The sequence below is a fragment of the Anastrepha ludens genome, chromosome 6, assembly GCF_028408465.1.
Source record: "Anastrepha ludens isolate Willacy chromosome 6, idAnaLude1.1, whole genome shotgun sequence".
NCBI classification, from domain to species: domain Eukaryota; kingdom Metazoa; phylum Arthropoda; class Insecta; order Diptera; family Tephritidae; genus Anastrepha; species Anastrepha ludens.
The window spans coordinates 100646378-100666298 of NC_071502.1; the positions used below are offsets into that span (position 1 = coordinate 100646378).

At 36.8% G+C, this 19921-nt stretch overlaps 2 protein-coding genes across 6 annotated transcripts in view; one reads left to right on the forward strand and one right to left on the reverse strand.

The window, feature by feature from the left end:
- Positions 1 to 19921, forward strand: part of LOC128866405 (synaptic vesicular amine transporter) — a 56675-nt gene that overhangs the window by 19196 nt on the left and 17558 nt on the right. For all 5 annotated transcript variants that reach the window (XM_054107109.1, XM_054107110.1, XM_054107113.1 and 2 more), the window contains exon 2: positions 680 to 1313. In XM_054107109.1, coding sequence (XP_053963084.1) covers positions 698 to 1313 — 616 coding nt within the window. In that variant the 5' untranslated portion in view covers positions 680 to 697. The remainder of the gene's footprint in view (positions 1 to 679; positions 1314 to 19921) is intronic.
- LOC128866408 (uncharacterized) lies at positions 11341 to 12327 on the reverse strand. Its single transcript, XM_054107115.1, has one exon. It carries the CDS (start codon positions 12106 to 12108, stop codon positions 11707 to 11709), a length of 402 nt encoding a protein of 133 aa, XP_053963090.1. The 5' UTR covers positions 12109 to 12327; the 3' UTR covers positions 11341 to 11706.

Consider the following 19921-nt stretch of genomic DNA (forward strand, 5'->3'; position numbering starts at 1 on the left):
CCATGAGTGGGCCTTCTTGGAGGAAAAAATAAATTCGTCCCTTGTCGTCCTATCCATTGCAGCGGAAAAAAGGGGAGAAAAGAATAAACAACAGGGTGGGAGCATGGTTATTGAATGTTATGATGACCAAAATACCGAACGATGATTAGTTGTTGTTGTTGTGTTAACCACTTCTTGCTATTGATGAAATTCATCAGGTGGTGAATAGGAGGCTTACTAGACGGCTAATCACTGGAATATTAACTTGATTTCATATAGACTACATATAACAGTTTATTTAGCATCCGTAGAGAGGAAGGCGAGATATACCCCTATTTCGTACATTGTGTGCGGGCGAATCCCCTAAAATACGAGGGACGTGTTTCAAGTTTTATTGCAACCTGTTGAACGAGAAACTGGACTGTTTAAGCAAAGTCTCACTGGAAGAGCTGATTTGATTGAACTACATATAATAATAAAGTATTTTTTAGTATATTGTACTGAAGCTGTCATCGGCCCTTATATTCACTTTCCATTAACAATTTTTCACTGCAGTCAGTTTTGATTTTCCTTGGTTCACTAATAGACAGGAAAATAAAAATTTATAGCTGCAGTTGGTTCTCTAAACTTATTTATTTAATACTCTTCCACAAATTGAAATATTTAATCAACCCAAATTTTATCGCCTTATTTTCCATAGTAACAAGCGGGTGGCGCAATGCAATCGACTGATTCTGGAGATGGAGCAAAAAACTTCAATCAGCACATCACCAGTCACTTGGCATCATCATCCACCACAGCGGGAGCAACTGCAGCAGCAGCACCAGTACCAGCAACAGCAACCACAACAATAAACGACGCGACCACATCATTCAGCACTACACCCGCACAGAGCAACAAAAGCAACGCACTCAACCACGATACACCCAGCAAGAATCCCTTCAAACAAGCACCGTCTCAGTGGAGCAACGATCAAAGATTAACGCTACAACAGCAACAGCAACAGAATGCCAGCAACAAAACGTACAACAACAGCGCTCAACATGCCAACGAAGCAGGAGGTGGCATTTTTGGCGCCGCTGGCGCAACAACAACGCAAGCAACACCGGCACCGAACTCGACCACAGATCCAGCGGCAATCAAGACACCGGGACGACTTTATATGACAACACAACCGCCACCACCGGATCATTGTCGACAGGAGGACTACCGCGCCGCCGGGACATGGGCCACCTTCAAGAATTGGATGATCGGTTGGCGCGGGTCGCGACAACTCGTCTTGATCATTGTGGCCATTGCGTTGTTATTGGATAATATGTTGTTGACAACTGTTGGTGAGTGGTAGTGCTCTGAGAAATTGATGAATTAGAATACTGATGTTATTTAACTTATCTGCTACTCCGCTTAAATTTTCAATAGCCACTTAGTAAATTTATGGTGCACCATATAAATTATGTGTTTTTTTTTTCTTTTTATTTCTTTTATTTGTGCGCATTAGCATTTCGCACATAAATACATATATTTTTTTGTCTGCGGCCGCCAGTCTGTCAGTACCGCAATCTACCAATTCAAATGCAATGCTCAATCACCTGGAAGCTGTCCGTTTACCGATTCTCGTTGACGCTGCTTCACTCTTATTTTTATTCCCTCTTACGCGCTCAGCGCTGCCAACTAATTCATGAATAAAATGTGGGACTCCACGTTGAGTAGAGTTGGGCCGTGCCGTCGGAAAACATTATCGCACCACTTAACGTAATGAATGTGCTATCTTGTGATTTTTCTTTAGTGGCGCATCAATTCTTTAATGCTGCGTAATTTGTGGGGTTGTTCTTAGTCATTAAATGAGTTCTTTTTTTTTCATTTGTCTAGGGAGAAGAAAAGAAGTGAGTTGTGAATCGCTGAATGGTAAAAGTATAGATGTATGAATATTCGATAGGAATTGTCGACGAAATGATTTTTCAAATCAACATTTTTTCATTTAAATTAGCATGAGTTTGGGAAACTTCAAAATTGTGCGCCGCTCATTATTTTATCGCTAGGAGGGGGGGCTCCCCCATGCATCATATTGAAAACATTTCATTAAACTTCTTGGAAAACTTGTCCTTGCTAATGGAGCCACAATTTAACCTTCCGTTTGTCAGATTCTTCGGAAGTCCCTTTCTCACAAATAATTTGAATCAAAAGAAGCCCTGACAGACTTATCTGCTAAACGGAGAATTGCCGCGCCGAAAGATTTATAAAGCTTTTCGATACTCTATACTTCAATGTAAGAACCGCTTTATGGTCTGCTTTAGCGCCATTAATTCAGAGAATAGCGCTTACATCCATTTAACCAATCTAGATGCTAAAAATTGTTCGCACAAATTAAATGTTCTCAACTCTTAAGCAGAAGATCTCTTGCACAACCGAGTATTAAAGTCCTTAAGTAGCGTTTATATGCGTGCACGAAGTGTTACCAGAAGTAATATTTTATAGCATCGTCTCGTTCATCTACCTAGAAAAAACTGATGTTAAAACAACGAGTTTCATAATTTTAATAACTAGACCTGTCTAAATTTTTTTTTGTTTTTGTTTTTTGCATGAGACTGGTGGTTTATTATACACTTTTTAGCTCAGTGTATGTGATTTAATAGTTGTCACATGTGGCAAGTTCGTTAAACTCTAAACCACAGAAAACAAAATTTGCGTTGTTCTCATGGTAATAGAAAATTCCACAATTTGGGAAGCCATCCTTATATAATGTGAGGCTGTACGTAGGAGATAGTGCCAAATATTTTGGTGTAATTTTCGACCAGAAATTAAATTGGAACATCAATCCAGAGGACACTGTAAGGAAAGGTACTGTAACTCTACTCTCAAGCAAAAATGCGATAGGATGCAGGCGGGATCTTTCTCCGAAGAATACTCACTGCCTATATAGGGCACTTATCAGACCTATCCTCGTTTACGGGATTATAGCCTGATGATGTACAGCTCTCGGCAAGACTACGATTGGAAACAGGCTTCTGAAAGGTCAACGTATGGCGCTTATATGTATCCACGACGCTCTTAGAACCACACCCTTTGATGCTCTAATACTCTTTTTTTTCTTACCTCCCCTAGACTTGGTGGATAAACAGAATGCAGGTAATACTGCTGCTCGGCTTGTGCAACTAATCAATGGCGCCATTTAAGTATTTGAACACTCGGCCTGGAGCCAACTAATCATTGAGATGAACCATATTTTAATAGGTTAGAATTCCTGCTAGACGTGAATGGGCTGACAATATACCTGGTCGGAAAAACTACCAAGAATACTTTACTGATGACTCAAAGCTTGACGATAAAGTTAGCTTTGGTGTCGCCTGTAAGAAGCGAAAAGTAAGCGTTTCGGCTCGTTTTCCGTATCACTGGAACGTATTTCAGGCTGAAAGTATAGCCATTAATAAGGCAGATATCTGGTTAGGCAAAAATACGACTATATATATATTTATAATTGGCGTGTACGCCCTTTTTTTGGGTGCTTGGCGAGCGACTACCTTTAGAGAAATCTATATTTATTCCGATAGCTAAGCGGCGATTAAATCTCTTAGTAGGGTTGCCACGGATTCGCAAATGCCGGTCATCTCCTAACGAGATGACGCAATATTTCCACATCCATTTGATATGGGTACTAGTGGCATGCAAGGCAGACAAATCAGCGAGGGAGGATACTACCACTCGCCGCTCTCTGGGTATAGAGTTTATACATAGTTATAAATCTCTCAACCTACAAACTAGGTGGTGCAAGTGGCATTGTCCCTACAGCCAGCATGAGATAGTCTGACATGTGATGCGATCTGATTGTATGAACCCGACTTAATACTTCCTGGCATACGCGTCTTCTCTCCACAAATCCGGTGCGAAGTTTATGCTATTTTTCTTGTTAATCTTTGGAAATGTGGGGATGGTTGTCTGCCTGTGGCTAATCTATCAAGCTTCCTAAATGTCGAGGATAACAGTAGCTATAGTGATGCCCTCGTAATCAAAGAAAGATGCAGTTTCTTCATTTAGGCACTGAATAGGTGCATACACTCAAAACAAAGTGCAATGAACGTTTGCCGTATTCGTCATACTACTTTTATTCCTACTACAGAAATGCGTCCTACCCAGTTCCCATCCCAAATATTTGTTTTTCAAGTAAATTGGTGCCCATAAACTTGACGTACTCCATATCGCGTGCAACTCACACTGAGCAGATTATTTATTATAGAAAAAAAGCCGCTTAACTTCCCATATCCTCAGACTCGAGTATACCCTTTAACCGACCTCCATTTAATGAAATGTTAAATAAAGCACCCAACACTACCGCTAATAACCCCCTACCTACATTAATCCATTAGATCAATCCATGCAAGCATAATTTATTACTTTATTATGCAGGTAGCCAGGTAGCAAGCGAAAATCATAGTATTTGATAGTAAAGCGAATGCCCCAGCGAAAAGCAACTTTAATGAAATAACAACCGAAAAGTACTCACACTGCCCCATACATACATGCATACATTGACAGATAGTTATAGGAGTAGCAAGTGGAAAGTCAGTGAGGTCGACGCATATTTTAACAATCCATAAGATGGCGCTAAGTTGATTTAGGATGCAATTTGATTTATGTGAGCAACATCTTACCCGGATGAAGAACACAACTTTTACTTAGGCAATGAGTCCAAATCACTTTTTTCGTTTTTCTTTACTTTTTTCTTTTTTGGACAGCAATCTCCATCCTCTCTGCTAGTCGTCGCTATTTGCACATTTCCCATTTCCTTTGCCACTAAGTTGAAGTCAACTTTTAGTTGGATACGAAAGCATGCGCTAAATCTTTTTTACGTTCTATTGTCATTACTATTCTTTGCCACTTTAGCGTGCGCCGTCTACGCTTTGAGCTATTTTCTTTTCCCTTTTCACGCATTACCTCCTCGAATGCTTTGACATTGACTTCCGGTATTTGCGGTAACTTGTTTCAACAAGTTGCCTCAATCTAATAGTCAAAGGGCAAAAGTTGCAGATGGAGTGGACAGGAACAGTGTGCGCTGGATAAATGGGACAAGTTTGCTTGAAAATGAATAAGTGTTGCAGGTGTAGTTCGAAAGTGTTGGTAAGACAGAGCTTTCGAGATAAATTGCCAAATAGTGCAGAAGGTAGAGTTCCTGTAATCTGACGTTCTCCTAAACAAAGATAGAGGGCGTTACAATTCTTATCAGACTGTTATAACGAACAGCCTATACTCCAAAGTTTAACTTATGACGCTCAACTTACAGCTGATCTATAGTGTAATGTAATTCTATTCTTAAACCTGCCCGTCCTTACTCTTATGGTCCCAACATAAAGAAGTGGCATGCTTCGTCTTCGCCAGGCCTTTGGAAATGATGGATTGATGATCTGGAACCGAGTTACGGCAAGATCGATTAAATGAGTTTTCACTCGCACATTCAAATTCAACTCGCACTCGATCAGAAAACGAGGAATTAAGAGGTCCCAGTGGTGTAGAGCGCGAAAATTTAGGGTATTTTCAGAAATTTTTGTTTTTACAATGAAAAATGTAAAACGATATTTAAATTGTTTAGGCTTTTTATTTAACATCTTTTGCATACAAAAAGGAAATTTTTTTTTTTTTAATTTTAACAATTTTAAAAATGACGCTGAAGTTGACCCCCTGAAAAATTGGATCCGGATGGTGTTGTCCATTTTGGCTCTGAAACACAAAAACCAAAAAAAAAATATCAATCAGTATGACTGTAGCGCTATGTCCCGTACTAGAATTAAAAAAAAATAAAAAAATTTCACAAAATAGCGCTGTTTTGAATTCGACACTCTAAAATCGGTTTTTTAGATTTTTAATCAAAAAATACGAAATAATTGAATTAATAATATGATTCTAGTACGGGCGATAGCCATTGATGTTGTGAACAACATATTAAAATTTCAGACGATTCGGTTGAATAGTTTTTTTCTTTTTTGACGACAACACTAGGCCGAAAAAGTACATAGTTTTGAGATAAATGAATTTAAAGTTTTGAGAGTGGCCGCGTGACGAATCTGACTCTACCTGCTAAAATGGCTGTAGAATCAAAAATACTGGGAATATCCTTCCAAAAATTTGGCAGTATATTTAAGAATATACTTTCGAAATATCAAAAAAAAAGACATCGATTTTTTGAAAATTCTAGACCACGGGGACGCCTTAAGACAGGGATTTCGGGTTCTTGGACAGTGACAGAGAAAGTGCATAACACTCATCACTTTCTGCAGCTGCGACAGACGTCATTAGAGGGAAACCCTATACATCTCCCATTTTTTATCTTTAGGTGGAGCCCGTTGATTTAACTAACTACTGTACTAATGGAGGGTATGTCTGGAATAATTAAGACTCTAATTCTGTTCCTATTCATTCCAGCCAAACATGTCTAGTTATCTTACAGGTAAGCTCCGCGGTCTAACCTTCGTTGTTCTGTGCGGTGTAGTCCTACCTGATACGAAGCTTTCTTGAGGTTAAAGTGATGGCCGCATACTGGCCAGAGTTGACTGATTTAAAATGAGTTTGTAGGAGAACTCCAGCTTATCCGTAACGTATTTTCCAGGAATGTTAGAAAACGAAATAATTTATTCAATTACCACTTTGGAGGAAGTATTATTGCAATGCAGTAATTTAATGGCTGCTTGACTGTCAGAGCAGAATGTGATTAGTTGTGCTACCCCGAGTGAGTTCCTTTATGAGTACTACTGAATTTCTTACTTAGTCCAAAATAGCACTTGTTGGCTAGAGAAATTCTTCCTTCGATTTTAAGGCTGACATTGTTATCGGTGTTAATGCTGGTCCAAATTAAACGAAGTCTTTTTCAACCTCGAAATCATAATTTTTATTAATAATATGAATACTCGTATTTGCTTGTTCAAATTAAAGTATTTTGAGTTTTTTATTTTTCTTTTTTTTATGTATTGTTATATTCAACTTGCTTCATCTAGAAGGGTACACACTGTTCTGTCTAATTTGTTCACTACACATTTACTTATACTTTTTGCACTTTTCAAATTTTTTAGTGAACTTTTTCTTTGACTTTCTGTGATTCTTCGTTCTGCAAACAGTTTTGGAAGTATATTTGTGTAAATGTAAAAAACAAAAATAAAAAAGGAGAAAGCTCACAAAGTTTATACCAACGCATTTCCTTTGCGCCAAATGCCTGTAAAGGCCACAAAAGCACTTTCACCCACTTGTTGCTTTGTCAGTTGAGTTCCCGATTTACGCATACTACCACTTACATTTTTTTTCTTATACTCTTTCAACATATTTCGCCATGAATTTTTTAATGTCAGCCACTTTAGCCATTTTCAATGATACTCTACTACACTTCCACCCCAACCAATACATTAGTTATTATCCTGTCGCCAATTCCGAATTCAATGCATCAATTCCACTTGAATGCGAATGCGAATGCCATTGTTATTGTTGGTCGTTTAATTATCTGTATGTGTGAGCAGTTTTTGGAAGGGGAATCAGCTGCAGCAGTTGGTTTGTATGGCATTGAGGCGTTCAAGTGTTGCCAATCGCAAACATACCTCACCCACACATCTGCTTACCTTCGCCTTATTTGTCCACTTTCCATTTATCGGCGACTCGACTTCTTTACATTCCTCCCACACACTTTACTTTCCCCTCTCACATAAAGATTGCAAATGTGCGCTCTGTTCAGACTCTGTCCACTCTTGAGTATCTGGTTGTGGTGCTCTTACAGTGCTGTCCGTTTCATTATGTCCAACCACTTGACATAAGCACTTCACTTTCCGATTCGATTTACTGTCACGACAAATGAACTGCCAACACCGGCTTTATTGAACTCGTACACTGGTATTCTGGCTTTGGACTCGAATGTGGTTTTTTGAATGTGTGTATATATGTACATACGTATATGGTTGCTGTAATTTATGTGTGCCCATGTAAAGCGTGTTTGTTTAATTGATTTCCTCACACCTCGACGATTTACGTTCATCTATCTCCGGAAGCTTGAGTGTTCGATTGCTGGGCTAAAGCAGCGGTGAATGTGCGTGGATGGCTAATAACGCAGACAAATATCACTTCAAGTTTGATTAACGCAGCTACTGTGAACGCTATACAATAAGGTATATATTTACATAACTACTTGTAGATATGTATATTACATAAATTTGAACGCTTGCGATATAATTGGTCTTCCAATTATGTGGTGACTGCAATTGATTTGATTTGCCTCTGAATTGGCTATAAGCCAAATTCTATTTTCAGTTGAAGAATAAATGAGTAACATAAATAGTAACTGACGAAAGGTGGTGAGGACTTAAACTCAGGCACTGCAATGATGGTCAAGCTGCTCTAAGGGCCTTAGAAACTGCTGTTGGTGCAATACTGGCAACTGCAAAACAACCAAGTCCCATGAAAGGTCTGATAAGGTGCTAGCAAAATTCCGAAACGTCTTATTTGGAGCATGAGGATAATACAGAGCATCTTCCCTGGCGCTGTCCGACTTTCTCAAGTCTTAAAAAATAAAAAAATAATTGGCGCGTACACTTCTGTTAAGATCCTCCTCCTATTTGTGGTGTGCGGATTGATGTTGTTCCACAAATGGAGGAACTTACAGTTTTAAGCCGACTCCAAAGGGCAAATGGTATTTCATGAGGAGCTTCTTTATGGCAGAAATACACTCGGAGACTTGGCAATTGCCTGTCGAGGGGCAACCGCTATTAGAAGAAACTTTTTCTATTATTTGATGTTCATGCATGATCCCGAATGGGAGTGATTTACCAACCCATTCGGCTACGGCGGCCGCTTTCGCAAGGCTTAGATGGTACATTTTTAAGCTGGATGTACAAGCGATATTCTTTTTCACTCGACAAACTGCAAAGATTCTGAAAAAAATATGCAAAGTTTGTACAGTACTGAAGCCCCACCCCACTAGTATTTCCCCACCCATTAAATCCACTTCTTAGCCTTAAGTACAATAGGCACTGAGTGCTTGGAAACTTCGGCGATTCCATTCCAACATTCTTTAACATCTTGAATTCCTGAATAAGGTGAAGCTGTGGTTTTTTCAACATTGCCTCTTCTCTTAGGATATTTTCGCTGATAGTTCGATGTACCTTCAATCATTGAAGTAAATCTATGTCAAACTAAGATGATGACTTTTATATTATACGCCCAATAATCAGAACTATAAAATACTAAAGAAAATAGCTTTATTGTTTTTAAAAATATTCTATCTGGAAGTCAATACCCTTCTGCATTCGCTTGAACCAATTTTCAAAGCATTTTTGCCACTCAGAAGTGGATATCTCCAAAACCACGTCTTCCAGGTATTGAAAAACATTTGCCTCGTATTTTATTTTTAATATTCGAAAACAAAAAAAAACCATTAGATACCAAATGAGGGATGTAAAGCAGATCACCTCCTAATTCGATTTTGTGAGTGCTCAAAAACTTTCTTGTGTAAGCCGATACATGAGAGCTCAAATTGTCCTAGTGAAGGATGAGCGACTTATCGCTCGTCTCGGACCAATGGATAGGCCATTAAGATTTTGTGATATCACCTTTGGACTTTTATGTATTGCCTTATGTAAAGTCTAAATATTTTGTGGATAAACCAGCTTCGATTGAGGCATTGGAAGCCAGCATTACTACAGTTACTGACGAGATACCGGCTGAAGTCCTTGAATGAGTCATTCTAAATTAGTGTTTACGGGTGGATGGCCGTATTAGGGCGCAGTTGCAGCCGACATTTGGAAGGGATTATATTTAAAAAATAAATATCATGAATGGTGCTACACAAAAATAATAAAAATTGCCCAATCAATTTGAATTTTCGTTGTTTTATTTCAATTTAAAATCCGATGCCTCTAAATTGATGGAATTTTATAGGGTGGGCCATGTAAAATTTTCTTTTTGATTCGGATATAGAAAAAAAAACGAATCAATATTTTTTCAAACCTTTTTTTTATTTTGAAGATTGAAATTGTCATTTATGAATAAAAAATAATATCGTTCAAATGACTGCCACGACTGGCTTTACAGTAGGCCATTCGATCAACCCAATTTTTAAGCACATTTCGATTATCTGGGCTCCAATTTCATGAATGGCAACTTCGATTTCGTGTTTTAAAGCATCAATCGTCTCTGAATGGTACGCATAGCATTTGTCCTTAACGGCTCCTCACAAAAAATAGTTCAACGGGCTTAAATCACAGCTCCGAGGCGGCCAATTGATATCGGAATTTCGGCTGATTATTCGGTTTTCAAAAACGGTAGCCAAGAGTTCGAGTGTAACTTTGGCAGTGTGACAAGTTGCACCGTCCTGTTGAAACCAAATGTCGTCCATGTCATCCTCTTTAATTTTTGGAAACAACTCGTTGAGCATGTCACGGTAACGCTCGCCATTTACTGTAACCGCGGCTCCTCACTCATTTTCGAAAAAAAATGGCCCGATGATGCCGCCAGACCAAAAACCGCACCAAACAGTGACTCGTTGTGGATGCATTTGCTTCTCTACAGTAACGTGTGGATTTTCTGAGCCCCATTCCGACAATTTTGCCTATTGACGTAGCCACCGATGTGAAAATCAGAAAAGAAGAAGAAGACTCACCACTTTGGAAATAGGTTTTCCATATTTCCCAATTTTGTTCAAGCGTATAGCGTCCCATTTCGTAAATGTCAAACCTTTAAGTAAATTATGAACACATTTGACATGTCATTTGTGTTACCATTCCCAAAAAAATAGGTGGTTCAAAAAGCAAACGCTATATGGCCCAAGCTGTATAAGCATAAGACATGAACAAACATTTTCGTCACATCCTATGGACCATTTCAGGCTATTGACAGCCAAGGATGATAGATACTTTGCTCATCAGGTACGGTGAAAAACATTTTTGAGAGAAACTTTGGATTCTACGTAATTCGTTTTATGTTTCACAAAATTTGGCTTTAGCTTAATGAAACACAAAACGAATGACCTCGGCATATCTATCAAATTCGCTCACAGCCGAATGACGGTCTACACCGTTAGTACACCTCTAAAAATCTTCTCACCATGATTCACAGCGTTATCGGTGCGCCTGAAGACCGATTACTAGAAATGTTAGCAATATTCGAGCAAAGAATTTGCTTGCATTAAAATATTCTAGTAGCCTATCAGCTCACAGGGGATTTAACTGCAGTACTCTACTCAAACTCGCCCAAGCAAGGAGTAAAAATGCAGTAAGATAAATGTTATTTGCCTAATTTTTCGCACGACGTAATGTTTTGAACACCTTAAAATAATAATTACATTAAATAGAAATAACACAAGAATAGATTTGCATAGTTTGCTTAAATTTTTCCGTATATTTAAAATTATGATATATAAATTTTATTAAGATCAAAAACCAATGATGAGCAAAGCTCAGCAGTAGTTTAATTATGCATTTTCTGTGTTGCTTTTAAATTTTTTTAAAGTATAGCACATCAATTTTACACAGTACAAGATAAGCTTTTGAAGCAAATTATTTTTGATTCCGCAATAAAATCGGTAGCAACTTTTGCGTGGCAATTGCACTTTAAGCATACATAGAATATCTTACTTAGTTAAACACGTTCAAAGTCTTGTGATATGCAAACACATATTTACATAAATGTATGTGTTTGTTTGCTTTTACTTGAAATTCCTTTCTTTCCTTCGTAATTATTTTGCTAACTTAAAAGCTTTCGCAAACTTTACAAATCGGCTGCTGCTTTTGCTCCATGCACGTCTGCTATATCGAACGTTTCAGCTTTATCCAGTGATCTTTTACTTTCCTCAACCTGTTCACTATTTCCCCGCCTTTGTCCTTCCCCTTTATCTGCTTCTTGCACATTTTCGTTCACATCTTCTTCACCAGCATTTGAGTTGGCTCTTTCACTGCCTCCACTAGCGCTACCGCATGAGAAATATGCATTGATTTGACGCTGGAGCGCTTCTTTGTTCACACCCGTCTCCAGTATTTGTTTGTGTATCATATGACTGTAACGTTTTTCGAAACTGCGTTGATGTGGCAAAATATCGGGAACTGTTGAGCGACGTTTTTCGGGACTTGAAGAAGAGCTGCTGAGATGGCCATCCATACTATCCTCGGACATGATTTATGCTAATTTTTGGAGTAAGCTGAGATCTATAATTTAATTGTGATCTTTAATTTAATTACTAATTCAGTTGTTTATTTGTTTATCGATTTTATTTAATTAATTTCTTATTTATTCACTAGTTCTTTGATACTCGAATGCACTTTTATTTTTGCTTATTTTATTCACTTTACAAATTGGTGTGGCTTTCACAATTGTCGTCTGTTCGAGGGCGCAGCGAGTACTCGAATAGAACTTAATTTTCTAAAAACAACACATTTGTTCTGCAATGTTAGCAACTAAAACAACAATCAAGTTGCCCTTTCTCCTCTTTACCCCAATGTGCATACATTTTGGACATGACAGCTGAGGGAATTATTAAGCTACAATACAATAATGCAGTCTATACGAACCAGACTATATTCCTAGCAAAATAAAACAACAAGTCATTGTAACGAGCGAAGCAACAAAAAAGACGAATTGCCGATTCATAGATGACGAAGTTGGCTGTTTAAGAAAACACAAACAGCAAAAAAAATTGTGACAGTAATTTTCTTACTCATATCCAAAAGTCTGTACATACACTTGCATGCGTACATATGTATGTATGTATGTATTAATATTAAAACTATAGCATGTAATATAAAGCAGCTTACACACACAGCAGTAACTTACGTATATATTGCGCCGCCTAGTGCCTCTACATGCCACCGAAGTTATTCTCGTAAAGGTCACCCAACTTTTGTGCTTCAAAAATAACAGAGAAAACAGGCAGCTGCACGCATTCAACAGTCAATGAATAAGTCACAACCTATACATTTGTTTTACCATTCTTCAGAACTGGTAGTCCAAGTAGTCCAAGGCTTCGACACGAAAATCTAGAAAGTATTTTTTATTACTTTTTCTATGCGTAACAATCATTTCAACACCGAGTTATTGATGGCAAGAAGAAGTTTTTAAAATAAGAAAACAAATTTAGAGAAAAGTCATGGAAATAATAACAGCAGTGCGTCACATGTGCCACTGGCATCTTAAGTCGGTACTTCTACTCCAATTTGGAAAATAAGCCTTGATTTTTCACAAAAATAAAGTGATCTTCAGTTAAATATGCTCCGCCTCCAATTGGCAAATGGCTTTTGGAAAAAAAATTTTAAGGGTGAAAATGCATTCCAAATATAAAAAAAATTAATAAATATCTACGCAACTGTGTTAAATAATCAAACATATGTATTACCGTACAAACTTACTAGAGAAAACTAAAAAAAACGAGCTTCAACATGTGCTTGTTTCAGGTGTTTTTTTTAAGTGCTTGAGAATTTAAAATGATAAAACGCAACAGAAATATTATTGGAAAAAATTATTTTGTATTATAATCTGTTAGAATATATATTCCATGCATTTATTTTTTGAATACGCCACCGGCTCGGAGTTACATAGTCAGTTTAATCAGTTCAATTTTTGACCCCTTTTTCCAATAAATCTGGCCGTTCCGCGCCAGTTAGCCGCCTGTTGTTATTATCGCATAAACTCTCCTACCTCAGTCCTAGTTTCACCTTCACGTGGAATCCGCTGCTCACATGAGTAACCCGTGCAGGGATCGGGTAAGCAACCCGGGTGGAAGTATGGGTCAGGGCTAAGGGACGAGTGTTTTTCTTTCTCTAAACAGGAAGTCGGGCATAAGGCTGATAACTTACCCCGCAAATAAAAAAATATGTTAAGATCCTCAAAAATGCCTCGGATAGAAAACGGAACTTGTAGACGACCTCGGAAACGGAATAAAGACTTACGATTCAGAACTTGCAGAATGAGGGAGGCAAAGATTTAACCCGGACCGTCGCGCCAACAATGATGATGAAGATGACGCCGCTAGTGCTCTATGAACTACCCCAACAGATTTTTGCCTTTTCAAAGTGAATTTTCACAATTAAGCGTTGGTCTGGCGTTAAACTATTAATGATGACTTGCCAAACTTTACTGAACAGAAATGTCAACACAGATTGTTATCGATATCGGCAGATAAAAAACACCCTATTTAAACTCACGAAAAGAACAAAAAGACCAATAATCACAAACTCCATCAATTTACATGTGCTTGTGTAAATAATCAAGAGTTTGCACGTATTTGAAAATCACGTCCACGCCAATTTTCCCTACATACATACACTTTTATATGCGGTAGTTGTAGGTAAACTTAGCGCTAGTGGGCCCCATGCTATGGCCTTTCACCCAACTACCCAATTACTGGAAAAATCAACAATCAACAAACGCTGCCACCAACTTAAATTGTCGTCAACCAAGTAACTAACGTTTTTGAATAACCACAAAACTGACAGCAAACTTAAAACAAAAATACAATCCACTTATAAGAGGAGCATTTGTCAGTGATGGCAGCGGATTTATTGCCTTTTGTATTTTGCTTATTTAAAGTTTTTTGTTTCATACCATTTCGTATTGCCTACCGCAGGGCGCTGCGGTAGCTTTGCATGCCAATTATTTATAACATTTTGACGGCTTTTGAAATTTAACAGCAACACGGAGAGTGGCAAAACGCGTGGTCTTTTCATATGTACATATGTCATCATTACATATGAGAGCATAGGTAAATTCAAAGGCACATATGCAAACCTAAATATATAGGGCCAAAAATAGCTATATATTCATAGCGCATATTCGAGTACAAAACACCTGTACACTCGTAGGAATACGCTCTTTTGTTATTGACTTACACATGTACTTCTTTCTCCTCCATACATGCATGTGCATATGTGTCGATATAACAAACATGCATTTGTATGTATGTGCATATATTAGACGGGTGTTAATTTCGCATTTATTGCTTTTTCTCTGCTCACACTCGTCTACGGTTCTTTCTACAACCGATGTTTGTATGAGTGTGGTACTATACATAAATAAATATACATGTATGTATATATTTCAAGTCGCATTGAGACTCGGTATACGCCCCGAAGTGCAATTGAGCGAATGCACGCAACGACCAATGGAAAATTATACTGCTTTTACAAATGTAACTATAAGAAATATTAAAAATTTATGCACGATATTTATCATAATTAAGAGATTTGTAAAAATATTGAATAACTAATATTAAAAATTATTAGGATATCTAATATTATTAAAATATGCAATTAATATTTAATATAAATATTTTCAGAAATTTTAGATTAAAATAATCTCTCTTTAAGTGACGAAGTCCGATTTGCATGGCAACACGAAATGTTTGATATGAATTTATTGACGAAAATTATACGCATCTATTATTATCTATTACGGAATGTCAAAATAGGCGCGACATGTTTTGGCTCATGCAGATGTTTCCAAATACGGATTTTTTTCCTAGCAATAGAAGCAATTTGGCCAGTTTTCGTGTTTTAGCAAATTTCACCATTACAGCTTCATATTTCACGAGCGCCATCATACGAGCGAGTATTTCTGTCAGTTACAAGTAAACGTTTGCACTGGCGGCTTTTGTGGAATAAATATTTTGTTTCATACCCAAAAGTCTTCTTTAAACGGACTTTTCCAAATTTACTTAAAAAATTTGTTGCTTTTATTGCTGCAACAGCATAAAATATTCCGCACAAATTATAGCTGCTGAAGTGGCAGTTTTTAGCCCGACTCTTATCCGGGTTGTTCGAGTATCCCATAAACGTCGCCAAATTGGCACGTAAACATGGAAGCTAGGGCGTTAAAATAATCCAAAAAAATTACCGAACTGTTATTACCAATCATAGAACATTGGCGATAACATTTCTATCAGAAATCGATTTATAAAACATTTTGTGTTCCACATAAAGATGTTTATGCCCAAAAGTAAGAGACTTTGACCCACTGTAGAAAAACTGGAATAGACAAAATTGTAAAGGTTTACTTATAATGTAGTTCCAGGATTATATGATGGCTTTTTCGTCCAAAAATTGCTGTTGCACAGTGTTATTATAGCAACTAAATAGATTATAAAAATGTATGTTTCTTATTCTATGCCTATTTTCAAGCAAATACAAATTGCATGCAAATGCAAGTATGTATGCCAGAGTTCATGTATGTACACTTGTGCTCAAAATAATAGGAACGCGGCGAATCACCAAGCTTTAACACTGTTTACTTTTTTGTATTTAATTTTTTTTTATATAATTGTATTGTATATAATTTTCTTATGCTTTTTATGATTTTAGAAAGAATATATGAATTTGAGGTTTGCTTTTCGTCCTCACGGTCTTTTGTGCTCTCTACTCATCACAGTACTTCATCAAACTTCAGTTCCCTTATTCAACTTAAGACAGCGCTGAGACTGAGCGTATGTGCCTTTCTTCTGGTTGCAATTGACCGAGATATCTCAACCTTCTTCGCGCTTTAGCACCACATTCAAGAAGGTGCATTAGAGTCGGCTTGGGATTGAGAGTCTTGTGTTGGAATTTATCGCAGAAACGGTAAGAGTTAATGGATCTGAATCCTGTGCAAATAACTGTGCAAATGACTGTGCAATCTGAAGTGGCAGGTGAGGGTTATGAGTTTTCTTAACCTCTTTTGATTATTCATTGGCATAACCCCATCATTTGATGCCAGCTTACGTCTCTTAGCCTTAGATCTTCACTTCCAAGATTCTCCTTGATGGTATATTGTGCCATAGCAAGGAAAGGATCGGATCCTATTGGTAAAGAGGATGCAAGCTTTCAAGCTAACGCGACCCCTACTTCGTTCCCAGCTATCCCCCTGTGTTCTGGAACCCATATGAGTTGGATCCAATTGTGCGTTCCTAACAAATTCAGTTTCTCGATACACTCAAGGACCAATGAGGTCTTAACGTCGCTAAATGACAGTGCCTTAAGTGCCGCCTGACTGTTGGTCAGAATGGACATTCGTGCATTCCGGAGATTTGTCTCTAAGTGGCTATGATGGCATGCAACTCATGCACCTCTTTAATGTTTTATAAAAGCAACAAACTTTGTAAAAAATTCACAAAAAATAGAAAAAAAGTAGAAAATTAAAAAAAAAAATTAAAATGGTCTTAAAATGGCATGCAACTCATACACCCACCTAATGTTTTTAACTTTGTACAAAATTCACAAAAAAAAATGAAAAAAAAAATTTGTTTAATTGTCTTGACAATTTTTGAACTTTCAATTTTCAACTTTTTAATCAGAATCTTTAGAAAAACATGTGTGTTTATAGCCTATTTTATTTCAGTTTTATAAAGTGTAAGTATGAAGTCACCTCAAATTGGCGTAATTTTTGAGAATTTTTAGCGCACTATTTTGAGAATCTTCTTCCATATAAAGCGCACGTTCGGAAGCCTTTTATATGGAAAAATATGCTCAAGGCCTCAGCGAAAAAAAAAAAATCAAAAATCAACGAACATTTTGAGCGACTTCAAACTACACTTAATTATATTACTACTTAATGGGCTATAAAACTGCATAAATCGAATTTTCTTTTTTGAATTTGTGGATTTCGTGTCTTTCGTCTTAAATGCACTTTATTTCGTTATAGAATTCACTAAACTTTTATAAAAATAAAAACATAAAAAAATTTCATAAAAAATAGTTAAAACTAGATGATTCATCGCGCTCTTATTACTTTGAACACAGGCGTATGCATAAAATATCAGTTTATTTCTTGCATCTGACTTTGCGTTCCCTTTACTCAATACTGCGCAGCAATTAATGAAGACAATAAAAGTTTTTAATTCACTTTTGACATGACTCCAATAATTCAAATGAACAGCGGGAGGTGAAAAGTGACGAAACAATAAACCAAAATAACTACTAAGAATTCACTTGAAACGAAACAAACGAACATTATGACTCCAGGTGCATGAATTGCTTTAGAACGCTTGGATTGTTGGTAGTGCATAGACAAACTAATCTGAGGTAAGAAATGCTAGTGTAGGTGGCCTCACAAGATTCACGGTCGTTCACATTTGCGGCAGCGATATTTTTTGCAACGCCTCACTTCAGCCAAACTATTCAATGCAAAACTTCAGTGTATATGACAAATTGCTTTGGACTGGCGCTGCACAGCCGAGGTTAACTTTTCAGAAATTCTATTTAAAAAAAATAAACACTTGTCACTCTTTGTTGGCCTAATTCATTATGTATTTGGTTTTCGTTAATGTTCTGAAATGACTTGGTTTCCGGCTAAGTATTCCGAGGCAGCGTTTATGGCCTTGACGTTATTCTATGGCTGGATAGTCATTTGCGCTGCAGAAATATAATATCATGAAGGCATGTATTCACACACACATATGCACTTGTGTACTTATATGACATACATATGTAAGGGACTAAAAGCGTATCCGTGATGTGACATCAACTTATTTTGAAAGTGAGAATATAGTGTTTAAAATTTTGTTCCCCATTTTCTTAAACGTCCACAATGCACTTACTTAAATCGCTGAGGAGGTCTCGGAAATCGATAGTTCACATGGCGTATACGTAATATTTATTCCTTCACTAATGTAGTCTAGACTTTAATTGTACGTATAGTTTGTGTAGGGTGTCTTTTAAGGATTCTGATTTGGTATCAACCTTTGAGATTTTTATGCCTTTGAGATGTGGATATATAAGTGAGACAATCTTGGCCATTTTAAAATGTTTGGCTTTGTGGTTTGTGTATTCTTCACGAACAGCTTCGAAAACTCTGCGCGGGCTTAGAAGAATGGCTGCAAAATTTAATAGAATAATAATTATAACAGATTTAGGTGAATTGTGAATCCAGGATCCTAGAAAATGCATTTTCATGCGAAGATTTTAACAGGGTTACTACATATCTTTTTAAGTTCCAAAATGAGTTATGATTTGGTTGATAGATTTTTTATTGGCTTAGCATTTCCAACACTTTTTGTGAAATTTAGAGCCCGGGGTTCTTAAATGTTCGCTATCAGATGGATTTGTTAACAGGGTTGCCACATAATTTATTAAATTTAAAATATTAATTAAAATTTATTTGATATACTTCTTGTTATTATGATATCTCAAACAGTTTCAGTTGAGTTATGAAGCCGTGGGCTTCCAAAATAAAATTTGTGCAGGTTTGCCTCATACACAGTGTATTAAATTTAAAAAAAATAATTCAATGTCGTTTGATAGACTATTTATATTTTGATAACTTAAGCCATTTTCACAGAACTGTGAACCGATTGCGGTAGTTTACATTTTCAAAATAGTTTTGTTCAGGGTTGCTACATACCTTTTTGAAATTAAAAGAGAATTAAAAGTTAATTATTTAATATCAGTAAAATATTTTGAAATAGGCAGCAATAAAATCAAAGAACGTTTAGGCGAAGTGCTGCCATTAGTCATAAGTCTAAATTAAAATATTAAAATGTGGGTTTCATAGTTTTGAAAAGAGTTGCCATCTAATTACTGTACCATAAAATATTTAATTAACTAACAACTCAGTGAATTATGAAAGAGGAAGAGCTCTAGAATACTGGATCACCCACTGTAACCATTTTTTTTACAGACTACTAAAATTCACAAGTTGATCTAAATTTTTGAAAAATTCATACATAACTACGTTTACCATTAAAATTGTCTTTAAGCATCTATAATAAAATTTAATGGCGCATATTTTTGTGGAACATTTTTGTCCAATATTTCTTGCCGGTGCGGGTCATTTTGACACATATTTTTAAAAATCTGTAAAATATTCAGTTTGTAGGTTCGATGGAGGGTTAAAATGCTCCACAAAAATATTCTCCGGAAAATTTTAGTTGGAGTCTCCTCAGATGAAAACAGTGTGCGATAACGGATAAAAGTACAGCAATCACTAAAAGTGTGTATTTGTCATCATATCGGTTTTGGTTTAAGGG